The 20,888-nt window shown below is 43.3% G+C and overlaps 2 protein-coding genes across 2 annotated transcripts; both read left to right on the forward strand.

The window, feature by feature from the left end:
- Nucleotides 1–4,826: 4,826 nt before the first annotated feature.
- Nucleotides 4,827–6,955, forward strand: LOC149973168 (neogenin-like). Its single transcript, XM_090214529.1, has 4 exons — nt 4,827–4,946; nt 5,837–5,881; nt 6,045–6,317; nt 6,543–6,955. The coding sequence occupies exons 1-4, from the start codon at nt 4,916–4,918 to the stop codon at nt 6,854–6,856; spliced, it is 663 nt and encodes a 220-aa protein (XP_090070655.1). The 5' UTR covers nt 4,827–4,915; the 3' UTR covers nt 6,857–6,955.
- On the forward strand, nt 6,908–12,024 carry LOC110500443 (leukocyte immunoglobulin-like receptor subfamily A member 6). Its single transcript, XM_036956508.2, has 9 exons — nt 6,908–7,312; nt 9,213–9,476; nt 9,657–9,977; nt 10,075–10,353; nt 10,466–10,714; nt 10,932–11,048; nt 11,171–11,195; nt 11,281–11,378; nt 11,539–12,024. The coding sequence occupies exons 1-9, from the start codon at nt 6,976–6,978 to the stop codon at nt 11,631–11,633; spliced, it is 1,785 nt and encodes a 594-aa protein (XP_036812403.2). The 5' UTR covers nt 6,908–6,975; the 3' UTR covers nt 11,634–12,024.
- Nucleotides 12,025–20,888: the final 8,864 nt, after the last annotated feature.

The raw sequence follows: 20,888 nt of genomic DNA on the forward strand, positions 1-20,888 counted from the left end.
AGATCTACAGCTGAGGTGGGAGACTCTGTCCATAGGACAACAATCAGTCGTATATTGCACAAATCTGGCCTTTATGGAAGAGTGGCAAGAAGAAAGCCATTTCTTAAAGATATCCATAAAAAGTGTTGTTTAAAGTTTGCCACAAGCCACCTGGGAGACACACCAAACATGTGGAAGAAGGTGCTCTGGTCAGATGAAACCAAAATGTAACTTTTTGGCAACAATGCAAAACGTTATGTTTGGCGTAAAAGCAACACAGCTGAACACACCATCCCCACTGTCAAACATGGTGGTGGCAGCATCATGGTTTGGGCCTGCTTTTCTTCAGCAGGGACAGGGAAGATGGTTAAAATTGATGGGAAGATGGATGGAGCCAAATACAGGACCATTCTGGAAGAAAACCTGATGGAGTCTGCAAAAGACCTGAGACTGGGACGGAGATTTGTCTTCCAACAAGACAATGATCCAAAACATAAAGCAAAATCTACAATGGAATGGTTAAAAAATAAACATATCCAGGTGTTAGAATGGCCAAGTCAAAGTCCAGACCTGAATCCAATCGAGAATCTGTGGAAAGAACTGAAAACTGCTGTTCACAAATGCTCTCCATCCAACCTCACTGAGCTCGAGCTGTTTTGCAAGGAGGAATGGGAAAAAATGTCAGTCTCTCGATGTGCAAAACTGATAGAGACATACCCCAAGCGACTTACAGCTGTAATCGCAGCAAAAGGTGGCGCTACAAAGTATTAACTTAAGGGGGCTGAATAATTTTGCACGCCCAATTTTTCAGTTTTTGATTTGTTAAAAAAGTTTGAAATATCCAATAAATGTTGTTCCAATTCATGATTGTGTCCCACTTGTTGTTGATTCTTCACAAAAAAATACAGTTTTATATCTTTATGTTTGAAGCCTGAAATGTGGCAAAAGGTCGCAAAGTTCAAGGGGGCCGAATACTTTCGCAAGGCACTGTACCTACACGTACGCTACGGTCACAAGACGCAGGCCTCCTAATTGTCCCTAGAATTTCTAAGCAAACAGCTGGAGGCAGGGCTTTCTCCTATAGAGCTCCATTTTTATGGAACGGTCTGCCTACCCATGTCAGAGAGGCAAACTCGGTCTCAACATTTAAGTCTTTACTGAAGACTCATCTCTTCAGTGGGTCATATGATTGAGTGTAGTCTGGCCCAGGAGTGGGAAGGTGAACGGAAAGGCTCTGGAGCAACGAACCGCCCTTGCTGTCTCTGCCTGGCCGGTTCCCCTCTTTCCAATGGGATTCTCTGCCTCTAACCCTATTACAGGGGCTGAGTCACTGGCTTACTGGGGCTCTCCCATGCCGTCCCTGGAGGGGGTGCGTCACCTGAGTGGGTTGATTCACTGATGTGGTCATCCTGTCTGGGTTGGCGGGCGCCCCCCCCCCCCCCCCCCCGTGGCGGAGGTCTTTGTGGGCTATACTCAGCCTTGTCTCAGGATGGTAAGTTGGTGGTTGAAGATATCCCTCTAGCGGTGTGAGGGCTGTGCTTTGGCAAAGTGGTTGGGGTTATATCCTTCCTGTTTGGCCCTGTCCGGGGGTGTCCTTGGATGGGGCCACAGTATCTCCTGACCCCTCCTGTCTCAGCCTCCAGTATTTATGCTGCAGTAGTTTATGTGTCGGGGGGCTAGGGTCAGTTTGTTATATCTGGAGTACTTCTCCTGTCCTATTCGGTGTCCTGTGTGAATCTAAGTGTGCGTTCTCTAATTCTCTCCTTCTCTCTTTCTTTCTCTCTCTCGGAGGACCTGAGCCCTAGGACCATGCCCCAGGACTACCTGACATGATGACTCCTTGCTGTCCCCAGTCCACCTGACCGTGCTGCTGCTCCAGTTTCAACTGTTGTGCCTTATTATTATTCGACCATGCTGGTCATTTATGAACATTTGAACATCTTGGCCATGTTCTGTTATAATCTCCACCCGGCACAGCCAGAAGAGGACTGGCCACCCCACATATCCTGGTTCCTCTCTAGGTTTCTTCCTAGGTTTTGGCCTTTCTAGGGAGTTTTTCCTAGCCACCGTGCTTCTACACCTGCATTGCTTGCTGTTTGGGGTTTTAGGCTGGGTTTCTGTACAGCACTTTGAGATATCAGCTGATGTACGAAGGGCTCTATAAATACATTTGATTTGAATATAGTTGCGGAGAGCCACTGTAATCCTAGATTCAGACCATTCAGGCGAGAAAAAACATCACCCAGATAGGCCAGTCGTGTGAGAAACTCGTCATCTTGCAACCGGTCAGACAAGTGAAAATTATGGTCAGTAAAGAAAACTTTAAGCTCGTCTCTCAATTTTTAAAAACGTGTCAATACTTTGATAACCAGCGCACGTCTGTATGTTGCAAACGCCTTACATGGTCGCTGCCCATATCATTGCATAGTGCAGAAAATACACGAGAGTTCAGGGGCCTTGCTTTAACAAAGTTCACCATTTTCACTGTATTTCTTTCAAGCTATCTGGCATTCCCTTGGCAGCATGCGAAGCAGTAATTGTTTCAAAACATCTCCTCCAATGTCATTGATGCGTAGTTAAACAGTGTTGTTTGAAGAAGACATTGTGTGTATAGTTTGTTTGCCTTTTCCCCCAGCATTGTCACAGCCATATCCACGACAGCAGGAATAATTAAGTCCTCCACATTAGTATGGGGCTTGCCTTTCCTAGCCATTCGGTAGCTCAACATATAAGATGCTTCTAGCCCCTTCTTATTAATGGTATCTGTTGCTTTTATACATGTCTTACTACTCGAAAGTCGTCTTAATTCTCCCTGTGGCTGAGGAAAGGCACTGCTCCCAATACAAGTGAATCCCAAATCAATGTAATTCTCATCATATTTGCGCCTCTTCGATGGTCCAACGTCCCTGTCTGTTGTTCGGTGCTTTCCTGGGTAAAGGGGCAGTAGCTCTTCGGCTGCATCAGATTCACAACTGTCAGTGTCCATGTTAGCTGGTCTAACAACAAATGTAGAATTACTGATGCTAGCATTGGATGTACTCGTGGAAGCAGAACAACTTGTGTCATTGACAGGTGCAGGTGTAGTACTGCTGTTAGTACTACCAGTAGAGTTGGTATGTGTCTCTATTGACGTGGGCCTTACTTTTTTTAACTATTTATCAATTTTCGAGCAAACGGAATGAGCAGCAGCTACGTTTGGCTACATATGAACTGTTAGTGGAATTCCTGCGAGAGAGTAACAGTTAATGTGATTGGATGTTAATTATTTGTCTAGGCTACCTGTATTTGACATTGTGTTGTTATTTTTCTGGACACTAGATGGTTAAATTTGATTTTTGACAGTGAAACGAGGCTACTCAGGTGAGAGAAAAAAAACTCACCCAAATGTTTAGCTCCATTGGAAAATATAAATGGACTTTTTGAAAATGTGAAGAAAATAATATATATAATATATTTTACATTTTTTGTATGAATCACATTTTATATGAAGTACCCCCGACTGCATTGCACTTACCCCTAATTCTCTCCCACCCGGGAGGAACTGAGCTCTAGGATCATGCCTCTGGACTACCTTGCCTGTCCCCAGTCCACCTGGTCATGCTGCTGCCCCAGTCCACCTGGTCATGCTGCTGCCCCAGTCCACCTGTTCCGCCTGCGGCCATGGAACCCTGACCTGTTTACTACTTTGTCCCGGACCTGCTGTTTTTGACTCTCTCTCTACCGCGCCTGCTGTCTCGACCTCTTGAGTGCTCGGCTATGAAAAGCCAACTGACATTTACTCCAGAGATTCTGACATGTTGCACCCTCTACAACTTCTGTCATCATTATTTGATCCTGCTGGTCATCTATGAACGTTTGAACATCTTGAAGAACAATCTGGTCTTAATGGCCATGTACTCTTATAATCTCCACCTGGCACAGCCAGAAGAGGACTAGCCACCCCTCAGAGCCTTGTTCCTCTCTAGAGTTTTTCCTAGCCACTGTGCTTCTACATCTGCATTTCTTGCTGTTTGGGGTTTTAGCCTGGGTTTCTGTATAGCACTTTGTGACATCTGCTGATGTATAAAGCGCTTTATAAATACATTTGATTGATTGATTGTTTGATTATTTCGATATTGTGATCCACAATAAGAATGTGGAGTAGTTACAGGCCTGTCCCTGAATGGGGGCGATAAGAAACCCCAGATGTTTATCATAGTATACTAACTAAAGGTGAAGTCTGTAACTGCTTTCCCCTGTAACCTTTCTCTCCCCATGTTGGTTTCTTCACACATGTTGTACATGTGTCCCACAATCTACACTCTACACTTTACTTACAAGCCCTTAACCAACAATGCAGTTTTTAGAAAATACCCCCCAAAGAGTAAAAAATCATGTGTATAAAAATTTTAAAAAGTAAATAAGTAAAAAAATCAATTACAAAAAGAAAAGCAAGTGAAAAAAAGTAAAAATATTATGAAAATAATAAACAAAACACAAACAATACACACACACACACACACACACACACACACACACAAACAATACACACACACACACACACACAAACAAACCCCACACCACACACACACACACACACACACACACACACACACACACACACAAAATATAGTACATGAACAATAGCCCTGATACACATCACATATACAGATACATGTAAATACATCCATAAACAACACAATAACAAACATATCTATGTAGACAGTAGCTAAAAGTATTACTCATAACAGAACCATGTGAGGTTGTGTGTGTGTGTGCGTTTGTGTGTTAGTGAGAATAATCTCTAGAATATTACTTTGCTTTTCTGTGTACGGTGAAGTGGTGTGATCTAAGCATGAAGTGGTGTGATCTAAGCAGACTGTCATCATATAGGAAGTAGAGGAGTTTGTTAGAAGGACTGTAGTTGTAGAGAAAGTCACTTGTCTGTGGGGACAGAATGGAGCACACCTTGTTCTGTTTGCTACTATGTAAGTACTGAGTTAGTGTGTTTGTTTATGAACACTAATTACCTCATTTAATAAGAATTTAAGGGAAAAAGGAATAAGACATTAATCAAAATGAAGACAGTTTAATGCTTTAGCTTTGTTTTTGGTGTTTCAGCCCTTATTGAGAAAACATTAGTAAATGTCACTCAAAGGAAATTGCAGCAAATATTGTGTAGAAAGTGACCATTCTACATTGATGTTGCATCTCTGTGAGAACCTGAGATTGTATAGCCGATGCCATGCAGACCTGGTTAGTGTGGTGCTGTGCATTTAACCAGGTCTTCACTCAGGAACTAAAAAGTGGTGCCAACTCAGTGGTTGCAAAATGTGCTATCAATGACAACGAATATAAAATGCAATATTTGTTGGATGTGTTGTAGTATCAAGAAGTGATTATTGTAAATGGTTGAGGGTTCCTACGCTACAGTTATAGTAAACTGTGTTAAGAGATTAATGAGTGGTGTTTTGGTGTTTGTGGTCTCTCTGTGTGCAGAACACGGGAAGTCAGCGGCCATTTAAAGCTGCAGTCCGTAAATCAAACTACAACAGAATGGCCACCCTGACACTTTTTGTGGCATATGGCTGAGGGATGGGGCTAAGGAAATTCATTCATCTACATTGTTTACAATAATTGTCATAAAATAACAATTTTTTGGGGATGATGATGGGATAAGACAGTTGAGGGAATTAAAAGTTATACTCTTCAAGAATAAATGCCTATGATTAATGTAATGATAAAAAAGGTGTGTAGAAATCATAGATTGCACCTTTAAAATAAATTAAAGGTGGATTTGGTAATAAGTAACATGAATATGGCATGTTGTTATTTATTTCAACCAAATATTGGAGCAATGTGACATTCTTTGTTGCAGTGCTGAGTACACACATCTACTCTGGACACTCTGAAGACGATGATGGTAGATATTTGTACACTTGATCAAGCCTCCATCTCTTAATGCGTCATCAAATGTTTTATTTGTCATTTTTAAAGCTGCTTTTAGATAAACATATTTTGTGTTTTGATTGTCTCAAAATAACATGTGTAAATAAATTGTTTCATTCTGGTTTTATTTTGTGCAGGACAGGCAAAGGCTGTTCTGACCAAACACCCCAAACCCTCCCAGATATTCAGTGGAGAATCTGTCACTCTCAGATGTACCATACAGAGGGGAAAAGTCACTGACTGGAAATACACATGGAGCAAGGATGGTGTAGACTTACCCAGTCGGAAGCATAAATATGAGATCAGTGGGGATAATATTTCAAACAGTGGTGACTACAGGTGTCTGGGTAAACATATTGGTAATGGGACGTATTCTGAGTGGAGTGATGTAGTCAGACTGACAGTGACAGGTAAGTCATCTCGTCTCTCATTCACATCAGTCCCTCCTTGTCAATAACCACTTGACATTGGGGCCCATTTCAAGGATGCTATTTTGTCGTTTAAAAAAATTCTGTCTACTATTGCAGTTAAGATTCTTACTTTAATTAATTCTCCTTTCATGTAATAATTGAAGAAATATGGTGTATGGAACTAAGATCATACTTTTAACTGATTGAAGACAAACTGTTTCACAGCTCTGCCTACAGCCTCAGTGAAGATGGTCACTACCCAGGAGACACTGTATTCTGGAGACACAGTCAAGCTGCAGTGTGTCATATCAAACTACACAGACTGGACGTACCACTGGTTAATAAATAAAGAACGGCTTTCTAGTCAGACCAGTAAAACCACCACCATCTCTCTCTCTGATCAGGCTGGTCAGTACCAGTGTCAGGGGACAAGGACAAGACGGCCCCAAAATTCATATCTCAGCTCATCTCTCCACATTAGTGTCACTAGTGAGCTCGCTATTAATTTTCAATCACTGTCTGGACATTCTGAAATTTGAGAAAATGAGGGTACATCTAAATATACTGTATAGAGTGTAAATTCTAACTGAATAGAGACAACATACCCCTATTTAAAATCAACTTTAATCAAAACATAACAATAGCTAAATTATTAGAAATGACCAAACATGTATCCAGACGTTTTGATATTCTGCTCTCTGTTTTCTTAGCTCTTCCTGCAACTACACTGAGCGTGTATCCAAACCCTGCATACACTGGAAAGACGGTAACTCTGACGTGTTCAGTGGGGTCTGACAGTGGCTGGAGGTATATATGGTACAAAGACAACACTAAGAAAGTAGTGACCTTGTCTGGCAGACACACTACAACAGGAGCCACCTTCACCATCAGTAGTGCTGCTGAGTCTGACCAGGGTCTCTACTGGTGTCAGGGAGAGATCCAGTCCAGATCCATATCATCAATCATCAGCGATCCTGTCACTATCACTGTGAAAGGTGAGTAAGTGTGTGTGTGTGTGTGTGTGTGTGTCTGTATATATATATATACAGTGCCTTGCGAAAGTATTCGGCCCCCTTGAACTTTGCGACCTTTTGCCACATTTCAGGCTTCAAACATAAATATATAAAACTGTATTTTTTTGTGAAGAATCAATAACAAGTGGGACACAATCATGAAGTGGAACGACATTTATTGGATATTTAAAACTTTTTTAACAAATCAAAAACTGAAAAATTGGGCGTGCAAAATTATTCAGCCCCTTTACTTTCAGTGCAGCAAACTCTCTCCAGAAGTTCAGTGAGGATCTCTGAATGATCCAATGTTGACCTAAATGACTAATGTTGATAAATACAATCCTCCTGTGTGTAATCAAGTCTCCGTATAAATGCACCTGCACTGTGATAGTCTCAAAGGTCCGTCAAAAGCACAGAGAGCATCATGAAGAACAAGGAACACACCAGGCAGGTCCGAGATACTGTTGTGAAGAAGTTTAAAGCCGGATTTGGATACAAAAATATTTCCCAAGCTTTAAACATCCCAAGGAGCACTGTGCAAGCGATAATATTGAAATGGAAGGAGTATCAGACCACTGCAAATCTACCAAGACCTGGCCGTCCCTCTAAACTTTCAGCTCATACAAGGAGAAGACTGATCAGAGATGCAGCCAAGAGGCCCATGATTACTCTGGATGAACTGCAGAGATCTACAGCTGAGGTGGGAGACTCTGTCCATAGGACAACAATCAGTCGTATATTGCACAAATCTGGCCTTTATGGAAGAGTGGCAAGAAGAAAGCCATTTCTTAAAGATATCCATAAAAAGTGTTGTTTAAAGTTTGCCACAAGCCACCTGGGAGACACACCAAACATGTGGAAGAAGTTGCTCTGGTCAGATGAAACCAAAATGGGACTTTTTGGCAACAATGCAAAACGTTATGTTTGGCGTAAAAGCAACACAGCTCATCACCCTGAACACACCATCCCCACTGTCAAACATGGTGGTGGCAGCATCATGGTTTGGGCCTGATTTTCTTCAGTAGGGACAGGGAAGATGGTTAAAATTGATGGGAAGATGGATGGAGCCAAATACAGGACCATTCTGGAAGAAAACCTGATGGAGTCTGCAAAAGACCTGAGACTGGGACGGAGATTTGTCTTCCAACAAGACAATGATCCAAAACATAAAGCAAAATCTACAATGGAATGGTTCAAAAATAAACATATCCAGGTGTTAGAATGGCCAAGTCAAAGTCCAGACCTGAATCCAATCGAGAATCTGTGGAAAGAACTGAAAACTGCTGTTCACAAATGCTCTCCATCCAACCTCACTGAGCTCGAGCTGTTTTGCAAGGAGGAATGGGAAAAAATGTCAGTCTCTCGATGTGCAAAACGGATAGAGACATACCCCAAGCGACTTACAGCTGTAATCGAAACAAAAGGTGGCGCTACAAAATATTAACTTAAGGGGGCTGAATAATTTTGCACGCCCAATTTTTCAGTTTTTGATTTGTTAAAAAAGTTTGAAATATCCAATAAATGTCGTTCCACTTCATGATTGTGTCCCACTTGTTGTTGATTCTTCACAAAAAAATACAGTTTTATATCTTTATGTTTGAAGCCTGAAATGTGGCAAAAGGTCGCAAAGTTCAAGGGGGCCGAATACTTTCGCAAGGCACTGTATATGTGTATATGTGTGTGTGTGTGTGTGTCTGTGTGTGGACATCACTGTACATATATTCTGATGACCAGATCTTGGTAAGTCAGACAGTTCAGACTGCATACGTATGTTCAGAAATGACAACATATGATATGGTCATGTTGTGATGAATGTTGATCAACATTATTTTACATTCCAAGGTGTGTGATAATGTTTATTTTCTGTGTTGTGTCTGTGCAGAGAGACCTGCGGCTGTTCTGACCCTCCAACTCAACTGGCCCCAGATTTTCAGTGGAGAGACTGTCACTCTCAGATGTGACATACAGGGGGGAGAAAAGATTGAGTATGCTTTTTATAACAGTGGGATGTCGGTCTACACCAAAACAGAGCCTGAGTACAGAATCAGTCCTGCAAAGAATGGTCTATATACCTGTGAAGGTCTTCAGAAAAGAAATGGCTTAAAACACTCCCAGACAAGTAATGCTATACAATTGACCGTGTTAGGTAAGTCTGTTTTTATGGGATTGCAAGAGAAAGACATAAGGGATGAGGTCAAAGAGCAGACAGTGAGATCAATGATGTATCAAAACTGTAGTTTTATTTTGGGGTAAGGTACCATAGTAACAAAATGGGTAAACATTTTAAAGACTGAACATTTTATTTGTGTCATTTCCTTCATAACAGATCAACCCCAAGCTGTCCTAAGTGTCTCTCCTCAGTGGCTGAACCCTGGAGACTCAGTTACTCTGAGCTGTGGGGTTAAAGAGTCATCTACAGGCTGGAGGTTCTTCTGGTACCAAACTGTTCCCTACACAGCTGGGTTACCCTCCCTATCAGAAAGGTCCTATTCTGTAGAGCCTCTATCTGGCAGTGGGACTAGTGAAGACTCCTACACTCTGATCCCTGCTGGTCCTAGTCACACAGGAGGATATGTGTGTAGAGCAGGGAGAGGAGACCCAGTCTATGACACAATCTACAGTGAACCTCAGTTTTTCTGGTCAGGAGGTAACTAACTGCATTGAAACTGCATTTAATCATATTTAAGTCACTCTCATGTGTATATATAACTATCCATTTGACTCTGTCACTGTTACTGTTTCAGATCCGCAAACTTCAGTGTCTCTCAAAATAAGACCTAACAGAAATCAACACTTTACATCAAAGTCTCTCTCACTAAGCTGTGGGGAGAAGGGGAACTCTACTGGATGGAGACTGAAGAGATACAGAGAGAAAGCAGTGGAGTCAGGATGTGGCTCTAACTGGGGATCAATAGCAGGGTCCACATGTACCATCAGATTCACACGTAAAAAGGACAGTGGAGTTTACTGGTGTGAGTCTGGATCAGGAGAGTACAGTAATGCTGTCAACATCACAGTGGCTGGTACGTCTATTGTCCAACATTCACTAACACTTTCTTACATTACAATGTATGATAATGATGTTCAATTCTGTACTTCAGATTTACAGTTTAAATGATATATTATGTTACACAGATGGCCCTCTGATCCTGGAGAGCCCTGCCTATCCCATAACTGAGGGAGACTCTGTGACTCTACGCTGTACAAATAGAAATCAGGAAACAAAACCGAACCCCAAGGTTGATTTCTACAAAGATGGAGTACTCATCAGGAATGAGACCACAGGAGAAATGACCATCCCTGCAGTGTCCAAGTCAGATGAAGGCTCCTATAAGTGTACATCTATTAAAGTAATATCACCAGAGAGCTGGGTGACAGTGAGAGGTGAGAAAAGGGTCATGATCACATGACCTTTTCATAATATCTGTGGTCACCAGTCATTTGTTGTGTTAAAAAGCATACTGTAGGTATGGAGTTACAAGCTCAGACTGGTCATCTGATCTCAAATCAGTTGTCAAATATATATTCCCTTTGTCCACTACTTTATTTATTTTCTACAACTACCTCAGAACCTGATGGTGATTTGCTGTTCCCTCTCCAGGCGTAACTCCTGGACCCTCTACATCAGTCCTAGTAGGAGTGGTTGTGGGCCTGGTTGTTGCTGGTGTTCTACTGGCCATTCTCCTGGTACTGCTGTGTCGATATAAAAAAGCCAAAGGTGAGACTTTTATAAATTCTCATTTAACTCATTCAACATGTTTAGGAGAAAAATGTCTAATTACAAATGTTTAAAACAGTAACGACTTGATACAGTATAATAGTATGCATTTCTCATTACAGATTCATGTTGCAACATAATGTTCTCGTGAGTACACCTGCCTTTCAACTACGTTCCTTTTCATACAGTAAAATATAATCTGTGTGTTTCATGAGTATCTCTCTCCCTGTAGGCCCCACCAGCTCCAGAGGACCAACCTGGACCTCCAACAGGACCAAGGATCTACCCAGGGCCAGGCTCCTGATGCTGGGTATAATAATCTGCAGCATGGTCAGTCTCTCATCCCAGACCACTGTCACTCTCCTCTCTGTAACTTCACATTCTGACTTTTCACCATTAACTTTATATACATGTTACCGTACTCTATGTCCCTAGGCAAGCTGAGGGAAAACCAACCTATTAATCTTTCTCTCTATTCTTTGACCAACAGGTGGCGCTAACATCTATGATACAATCACACCCTCAGACAATAGCGACAATGGTACTGGGAAAGATAAAGGTGGATACCTAGTCAGTTGTACATAACTGAATGCCTTCAAATGAAATGTGTCTTCCGCATTTAACTCTGAATCAGAGAGGTGCAGGGGGCTGCCTTAATCGACATCCACGTCTTCGGCGCCTGGTTAAGAGTGGGTTGCTCAGGGGCAGAACGACAGACATTTACCTTGTCAACTCAGGGATTCGATCCAGCAACCTTTTGGTTATTAACCACTAGGCTACCTGTATGTTAAATTTAGCATGAATACAGTATAGCGTTGTTGTTGCTGTTCTTCATACGTTTAATATGACTAGCATACTAACAGTAAGTAGAGATATTAGTGTATTACCTGTATATTTCAGATTCTGGTGCTGCTACTGCTGAATCAAGTGAGGTGACGTACACACAGATTCAACTCAAAGAGTTGGACAAGAAAAAGAGAAGTAATTCTCAACTGTTACATAAATTAATACTAAATGTAGCAGTGTTTTTTACTCGTCAAATTTGATAAAAACGTACAAATTCTCACCTCCTCCTCCTCAGAAATGCCAGCTGATCCAAAAGAAAATCCAGTCTATTCTGAGATCAAGGCATGGAAGACCACAGGTGAGACCCATACTATAGGTTGGCAGTCAGTGGAATCTAAATGTGTGATTTTGGAGATTTGAAAAAGATGCAGAGTTTTCAATAAGCTAATTCCTTAATTTGTTCACTGGAAATGTCCATTTTCAGCAGCAACTGGACCTGTTGATGTGACCTATGCTGAGGTTGACCTTAAACAGAAGGCCAAAGCCAAGAAGAAGAAAGGTAAGACTGGGACATCCCTCCTTCAATATTCCCTCTATCATAACCTCACACCTCTGACCCCATATTGACTAGCTGCATAATATTCTGTATATAACTGTTATATTATTCTGATGTTTTATCCTCACCCCTGACAGAAACATCAACCCCACCAGAGGCAGATTCAGTCTATTCTCAATTGAAGCCAGGTACAGCCTCAGGTAAGACTAATAGCCATATGCTATTGATACTACATATGATACTAATATGGAACTAATGCTCTGATATCAAAGTATAATGTAGCTATTTAAAGTATGTATCTTTGTTTGATTCTTAAGATTTTGTTTGACTGCATGTCCTAAACAACTTGTGCTGCAGGTACTTGAGGGGGTCAGGGATGGAGGGATGGAGAGGATGAAAGGATGGCGGGTTGGAGGGATGGATGGATGGACGGATGGAAGGATGGAAGGACACACCATCAGAGGAGGAGCAGAAGGAAACCGGAACAGGATTTTGCGCTCTCAATGCACACATGCACAAACACACACACACACACACACACACACACACACACACCATAATACGTAACGAAACAATTCCACACAAAGACATGGGGGAAACAGAGGGAATATATATGTAGTGTGATTAGGGAATGTAAACCAGGTGTGCACGGAAACAAGACAAAACAAATGGAAGAATGACAAGTGGAGCGGCGATGGCTAGAAGGCCGGTGACGTCGACCGCCAAATGTCGCCCGAACAAGGAGAGGAGCCGACTTCAGCAGAAGTCGTGACACCTGTACTTTTACAATATCTTTGCATTGTGCTTTTTTAATAAACTATATTTTATCCACCAGATGGTATGAGTGCTTTCTTACAGTAAATGGATATTGTCATCATCAACTTTTCCATACAACGTAATTTGGTCAAACCTCCTTTCAGCGTAGTATAGATCTCAGGATCCACAATGTGTGAGTTAAAGGTCAATCTGCTATTTCTGCATCAATTTTTGGACTTAATTATATCTACCCATTGAATCTTGAAGAATATAACATAAATGCCCCAAGAGCAAAGTTCAAAAGCTGCACCCCATCAGCTAAAGACACATTGAGATTTTTCAGAATGACTTTTTGGGGAAGAGTGTGCCTGAAAATAACAGTTCTTCTCGGTTTTATTATGTCATATACTCTGCAGGAGTTCTGAGAATCTAGTAACCTATGTATAAATGACTACCTGTTCTCCCATATTGCCTCTTCATCCTACAGACTGGTCATGACGATTAATGACATTCGTGGTGTGTGACTCTTACTACTATTTCCAGTGTCCCTGCATGGCCTGGAAGGTCACCGTTCCAGTTAGAGGGTTTCTGTGTCTATGTGTTAATGTCTATGTGGTGAGACAGACAGCGGCAGCCAGTTCATTGTCACTGTTCTTGAGAAACAGTCACAGAAAGTGGCATCACCGCAAGATGTTACCTGAAACGTAGAACAGGGGCTTCTATCAGTAACCTGGGACCTACGATCTTCCGAAAAAGTTGGCAGGTGTTTCATGTCCCTCACTGACCTATGAGCATGCAGAAGAAGTCATGCAAACACTTCTGCAGGAATATCTTTATTTTATTTAACCTTTATTTAACCAGGAAGGGCTCATTGAGATTGAAAATCTCATTTTCAAGAGCGTCCTGGCCAAGATAGGCACCACCAAGTCATTACAAAAATTCCAGACAAACAACATGAAAAACTACAAGTAATATCTCCATAGTCTAGTAAAGGCATAAATGTAGCTGATACTAGCCTCATTCTGGCTTCAAAAGAAAAACAGACCTTATTCCTAAAATTAAATCCCAATTTCAATTTGTGTAAATTGTTGAATATGCCATTTAAAAGAGAGGCCATCATCAATTAAAATTCCAAAGATATTTATATGAGGTGAAAGACCTACACTCGACAATCTCTGCCTTAGAATGACCCACTTCCGGCGCCGACAGAGATGGCCACCTCGTTTCGCGTTCCCAGGAAACTATGCAGTATTTAGGTTTTTTCCGAGTTATTTCTTACATTTGTACCCCAGGTAATCTTAGGTTTCATTACATACAGTCGGGAGGAACTACTGAATATAAGAGCAACGTCAACTCACAATCATTACAACCAGGAATATGACTCTCCCAAAGCACATCCTGTGTTTTGCCTTCCACCCAGGACAATGGATAGGATCCCAGCCGGCGACCCTAAACAACGATGCCATAAAAGGGGCAAACGAGGAGGTCTTCTGGTCAGGCTCCGGAGACGGGCACATCGCGCACCACTCCCTAGCATACTACTCGCCAATGTCCAGTCTCTTGACAACAAGGTTGATGAAATCCGAGCAAGGGTAGCATTCCAGAGAGACAGAGACTGTAATGTTCTTTGCTTCACGGAAACATGGCTGACTCGAGAGACGCTAACGGAGTCGGTGCAGCCAGCTGGTTTCTTCATTCATCGCGCCGACAGAAACAAGCATCTTTCTGGTAAGAAGAGGGGCGGGGGGGGGGGTATGCCTTATGATTAACGAGACGCGGTGTGCTCATAACAACATACAGGAACTCAAGTCCTTCTGTTCACCTGACTTAGAATTCCTCACAATCAAATGTCGACCCCATTATCTACCAAGGGAAATCTCTTCGATTATAATCACAGCCGTATATATTCCCCCCAAGCAGACACATTGATGGCCCTGAACGAACTATATTTGACTCTATGCAAACTGGAAACCACATATCCTGAGGCTGCATTCATTGTAACAAGGCTAATCTGAAAACAAGACTCCCAAAATTCTATCAGCATATCGATTGCGCAACCAGGGCTGGTAAAACCCTGGATCATTGTTATTCTAACTTCTGCGACGCATATAAGGCCCTCCCCCGCCCTCCTTTCGGAAAAGCTGACCACGACTACATTTTGTTGCTTCCAGCCTACAGACAGAGACTAAAACAAGAAGCTCCCACGCTCAGGTCTGTTCAACGCTGGTCCGACCAATCTGATTCCACTTCAAGACTGCTTCGATCACGTGGACTGGGATATGTTCTGCATTGCGTCCAACAACAACATTGACGAATACGCTGATTCGGTGAGCGAGTTCATTACCCTGGGTCTCGACCCTGCCCTGTGCAACTGGGTACTGGACTTCCTGACGGGCCGCCCCCAGGTGGTGAGGGTAGGTAACAACATCTCCACCCCGCTTATCCCCAAAAGGGTGCGTTCTGAGCCCTCTCCTGTACTCCCTGTTCACCCACGACTGCGTGGACATGCACGCCTCCAACTCAATCATCAAGTTTGCGGATGACACCACAGTGGTAGGCTTGATTACCAACAACGACGAGTCGGACTACAGGGAGCAGGTCAGGGCCCTCGGAGTGTGGCGTCAGGAAAATAACCTCACACTCAACGTCAACAAAACAAAGGAGATGATAGTGGACTTCAGGAAACAGCAGAGGGAGCACCACCCTATCCACATCGACGGGACAGTAGTGGAGAGGGTAGTAAGTTTTAAGTGCCTCGGCGTACACATCACGGACAAACTGAATTGGTCCACCCACACAGACAGCGTTGTGAAGAAGGTGCAGCAGCCTTAGGAGGTTGAAGAAATTCGGCTTGTCACCAAAAGCACTCACAAACTTCTACAGATGTACGATCGAGAGCATCCTGTCGGGCTTTATCACCGCCTGGTATGGCAACTGCTCCACCCACAACCGTAAGCCTCTCCAGAGGGTAGTGAGGTCTGCACAACGCATCACCGGGGGCAAACTACCTGCCCTCCAGGACACCTACACCACCCGATGTCACAGGAAGGTCATAAAGATCATCAAGGACCACAACCACCCAAGCCACTGCCTGTTCACCCCGCTATCATCCAGAAGGCGAGTTCAGTACAGGTGCATCAAAGCCGGGACAGAGACACTGAAAAACAGCTTCTATCTCAAGGCAATCAGACTGTTAAACAGCTACCACTAACATTGAGTGGCTGCTGCCAACATACTCAACTCAACTCCAGCCACTTTAAGGAAAGAGCTTTTTCCAGCCATGCTCCTACAGACGCACGAGTCGAGGTACGGGCAGTTGAACATTTAATGAACAGACATGAAACAAGACAGGCACAGTGTCAGCACACAGGAAAACAAGGACATTTGACAATCAATGCTGCAGCAGGGAATAGAGCGGGGGACCAGACAGATATAGGGGAGGTGATGATAGACTTGATTAAGTCCAGTTGAGTCCAATAATCGCTAATGCGAGTGACGGGGGAAAGGCAGGTGTGCGTAATAATGAGGATCCTGGAACCTTCGAGCGCCAAGGAGGGGGAGCGGGAGCAGGCGTGACAGTACCCCCACTGTAGGGGCGCCACCCGGCATTCCTACCAGTGCGAACCTGACAGGCCGGCCAAGGTACGGGCGCTGGACAAGCCGGCCGGGCGTAAACTCCTGATGAACCGGCAGAGGCATGGGAGCCTGGCGAGTCGGCTGAGGCATAGGAGCCTGACGATCCGGCTGGGGTGTGAAATCCTGTCAATCCCACTGAGACGCGGGAGCAAGGTGATCCGGCTAAGGAATAGCAGCCTGACGAGCCGGCTGGGTGTAAAACCCTGCCAATCCGGCTGAGGCCTGACGTGGGATGGGCACCTTCTGAGCCAACCAGAAAAGAAACCTATCGAGCCAGCTAGGGCGTGACAGCCCAACGAGCTGGCTTAGGCACCCCCAGTTCCATCAGTGGCGGCACCCGGACCCGACGTCTCAACAACGGGAAAGCCAGCACTCTCCGATGCTTCATGTGGTGGCTGCAGCATTCTGTAACGACCGACGCTGGAGTCGAGAAGCAGATACGGGGAGTTCAACAATTAATGAAGAACAGACATGAAACAAGACAGGCACAGCGTCAGCACACAGGGAAAAAAAGGACATGACAATCAATGCAGCAGCAGGGAATAGAGCGGGGAACCAGACAGATACAGGGGAGGTAATGACGGAGGTGATTGAGTCCAGCTGAGTCCAATAATTGCTGATGCGCGTGATGGGGGAAAGGCAGGTTGTGTAATGATGGTGGCGGGAGTGCGTAATGCTGGGGAGCCTGGCACCTTCAAGCAACAGAGAGGGGGAGCGGGAGCAGGCATGACACCTATAGAGCATTAGTCTCATATTGGCAACACTGGCTCTGGTGTGATGGCTATGAGAGTCTCTAATGAAATTAAAATAAAGAGACAGGTAATTGGGGGAAATGTCATGTTTCACTTTAAAAACCATCAACAGTTGAATCTGCACCACCACCAGATCAACTGGAAGCCAGTTCAGTTCCCTGAAATGATTAGGACCAACATGCGTCCCTATGGCTGAGCTTGAGTATAATTCTAATCAGTTTGTTTTGGCCATTTGAAGTTTGTCATTCAGATTTTTTGTTATGCCACTGAACCATGAGATACAAGATTAGTCATACTGGCACTGTATCAGAGATGTTGCCAGGGTCTTCATCGTCTCTATATCCAGGAACTTGGCCTTCAGAGCCACAAGCTCGCATGTCATGTGCTGCTCCAGTTCAAATCCCCAAAAATATAATTATTGTTTCTATTACATAATAAGATACATTGCCAGACTAGGATAACTGCAGTTGTCTTAAATTCTTCAATGAACTATAATTGTATTTTGTTCTTAATACGTTAATACGTCTTACGTTGTCATACCAGCCATATTAATAAGAATAAATTATATGTTCCTTGGAGAACACAGAATGATCAAGCTATTGAGTAACAGAAGATCAGAGACCATTGACAGCCATTTTACCAGTAGGTATCATAACTTGTCATCTTTCATGTTCAACAACACACCAATCACATGTGACAACAGGAAACACAGCAGGTCAAAAGCAAGCTTACTGTAAGGCCAGGAAGGTCTTCCACATAACTAAAAACGGAAAGACAGCATCCCTGGGTGGGCTCAAATCACCAACTTTTAAATTAACAGTCTAACGCGCCATTCAATTGCACCACAGAGACTTGTGGTTATACTGACCCTCAGCAGGCCAACGTCTCATGGAAGCTCACTTCAAGTTAGGAAGGGTCAGTTCACATCTCGACAATCGGAAAAATGTCATCCCTGGGTGGATGACTGTCAACCTTCAGATTGACAGTCAAACACACTAAATGATTGCACTTGAGAGGCTTGTGTTGGCATTGACCCTCAACAGGCCAAAGTTACAGGGAATCTCATGACAGGTCCAGGATGTCACATCCACATCATGGAGCACAACAAACTGAAAACTCTCATCCCTGGGTGGGCTCAAACCACCAATCTTTAGATTAACAGTCTAAGACGCTAACCAATTGCGCCACAGAGACTTGTGGTGTATTTAATCCTGACGCTAGATCGCTGGCCATCCGTGCTCTCATCCAACTGAACATGGAGTTTACGAAACAACAACACTTTGTTCCAATGGTTGTGTTAACGTGCATCGAAAGTGCAGCAACATTTTCAAGGAAGTAGCCCTGTAGTTTTCTAATGTTTGTTAGCTTTTTGAATGGCCTTAAAAGGGCAAAAATGTAGCGCAATGTTCGTCAGCGCAACATTATATTAAAAGGCATCTGGCAGGAGTAAATTCAGCCACAATCACAAATATATTATGATAAATATATATTTTAAATAACTGCATTTTCACAAATGTAATATATAATCGCCAAGCCCATTCAAAAATAATTAGGGGACTGACTCCGGAAGAATGATGAAGTGGCTAGTCACTTTCATGGCGTATAGGCATACATATACACACAAACACACTGGACCAACATTGTCCTTCAAGTGAGATAAATATAAATGCTAAGGCTTTTCATGCCAGATTGACATCATTTACGTTGTCATACTAGCCAGATTAATATGAATACATGTGCTAACTGATTGCGCTAGAGAGGCTTTTCGTGGTATTGACCCTCAGCAGGCCAAGTTGTTCAGCACTATTATGGCTTCGGGGTAGAAGCTGTTAAGGAGCCCTTTGGTCCTAGACTTTGCGCTCCGGTACCACTCTACATGCGGGAGCAGAGAAGACAGTCTATGACTTGGATGACTGGAGTCTCTGACAATTTTATGGGCTTTCCTCTGACACCGCCTATTATATAGGTCCTGGGTGGCAGGAAGGTTGGTCCAAGTGATGTACGCACTACCCTCTGTAACACCATACTTTCAGATGCCGAGCAGTTGCCATACTAGGCGGTGATGTAACCGGTCAGAATGCTCTCGATGGTGCAGCTGTAGAACCTTTTGAGGTTCTGGGGACCCATGCCAAATCTTTTCAGTCTCCTGAGGAGGAAATGGTTTTGTCGTGCCCTCTTCACAACTGTCTTAGTGTGTTTGGACCATGATAGTTTGTTGGTGATGTGGACACCAAGGAACTTGAAACTCTCAACCCACTCCACTACAGCCCTGTCAATGTGAATGGGGTCCTGTTCAGCCTGCCTTTGTCTGTAGTTCATGATCAGCTCCTTGGTCTTGCTCCCATCGATGGAGGGGTTGTTGTTCTGGCACCACACTGCCAGTTCTCTGATCTCCTCCCTATAGGCTGTCTCATCGTTGTTGGTGATCAGGCCTACCACAGTTGTGTCAGCAAACAACGTCAGCAAACATAATGATGGTGTGGGAGTCGTGTTTGGGCACGCAGTCGTGGCCAAACAAGAAGTGCTTAAGTTGATTAACAAAAACTACACAAGTGAACTTAACTACATGACCAATTACTAAAAAAACAGCAAGCAATAAATAATGACAACAGCGATTACTCACAGTACTAACAAGATACCCACCCTGCATGATGACAAGACTACTGAGCTCCCTAAGTATTGGGACAGTGGCCCATTTTTATACATTTTTTGGCTCTGCGCTCCAGCACTTTGGATTTGAAATGATGCAATGCTACCATGACCACGGATAGCCTTGAATGAATCGTGAATAACAATGAATGAGAGTTACAGGCGCACTAATACCATTCCCCCAAGACATGCTAACCTTACAATAACAGGGGAGGTTAGCTTTTTTTGTGGGGTGTGATATTGATGCCTATAACTTTCTCACTCATCATAATTCATTCAGGATGATCCGTAATCATGGTAGCATCCACATTAATGCAGTGTTTAGAAACATATTCTATACTCATTTACAATAACAGTGACAAATGCATCCAGCAAGTTTGTAGACTCACAAGCTTGATGTAATCATTGTGTGCTAGGACTACGGGAGCAAATACTAAACTTTTGACTACTTTAAATACATAAGTGAATTTGTCCCAGTACTTTTGGTCCCTTAAAATGGGGGGACAATGTACAAAAAGTACTGTACTTTCTAAACAGTTCACCCGATATGGATGAAAATACCCTCAAATTAAAGTTAAGTCTGCACGTCAGTCCATTGTATCATTTCAAATCACAAATGCTGGAGTAGAGCCAAAGCAACAACACAAATGGTCACTGTCCCAATACTTTTGGAGCTCACTGAAGTTTGTCATTTAGCATAAACAC

Source organism: Oncorhynchus mykiss, chromosome 21 (assembly GCF_057628025.1).
Source record: "Oncorhynchus mykiss isolate SJ-2025 chromosome 21, ASM5762802v1, whole genome shotgun sequence".
Classification (NCBI taxonomy): domain Eukaryota; kingdom Metazoa; phylum Chordata; class Actinopteri; order Salmoniformes; family Salmonidae; genus Oncorhynchus; species Oncorhynchus mykiss.

What these genes read in the sequence shown, in the direction of transcription:
- LOC149973168 (XM_090214529.1), top strand. Translation starts at nt 4,916, where the DNA reads ATGGAGCACACCTTGTTCTGTTTGCTACTAT. An exon ending in CTTGTTCTGTTTGCTACTAT is followed by an intron (nt 4,947 to 5,836) that starts GTAAGTACTGAG and finishes TCTTTGTTGCAG; the next exon opens with TGCTGAGTACACACATCTAC. An exon ending in ACACTCTGAAGACGATGATG is followed by an intron (nt 5,882 to 6,044) that starts GTAGATATTTGT and finishes TATTTTGTGCAG; the next exon opens with GACAGGCAAAGGCTGTTCTG.
- LOC110500443 (XM_036956508.2), top strand. Translation starts at nt 6,976, where the DNA reads ATGACCAAACATGTATCCAGACGTTTTGATATTCTGCTCTCTGTTTTC. An exon ending in TCAGTTTTTCTGGTCAGGAG is followed by an intron (nt 9,978 to 10,074) that starts GTAACTAACTGC and finishes TTACTGTTTCAG; the next exon opens with ATCCGCAAACTTCAGTGTCT. An exon ending in GTATAATAATCTGCAGCATG is followed by an intron (nt 11,379 to 11,538) that starts GTCAGTCTCTCA and finishes TTTGACCAACAG; the next exon opens with GTGGCGCTAACATCTATGAT.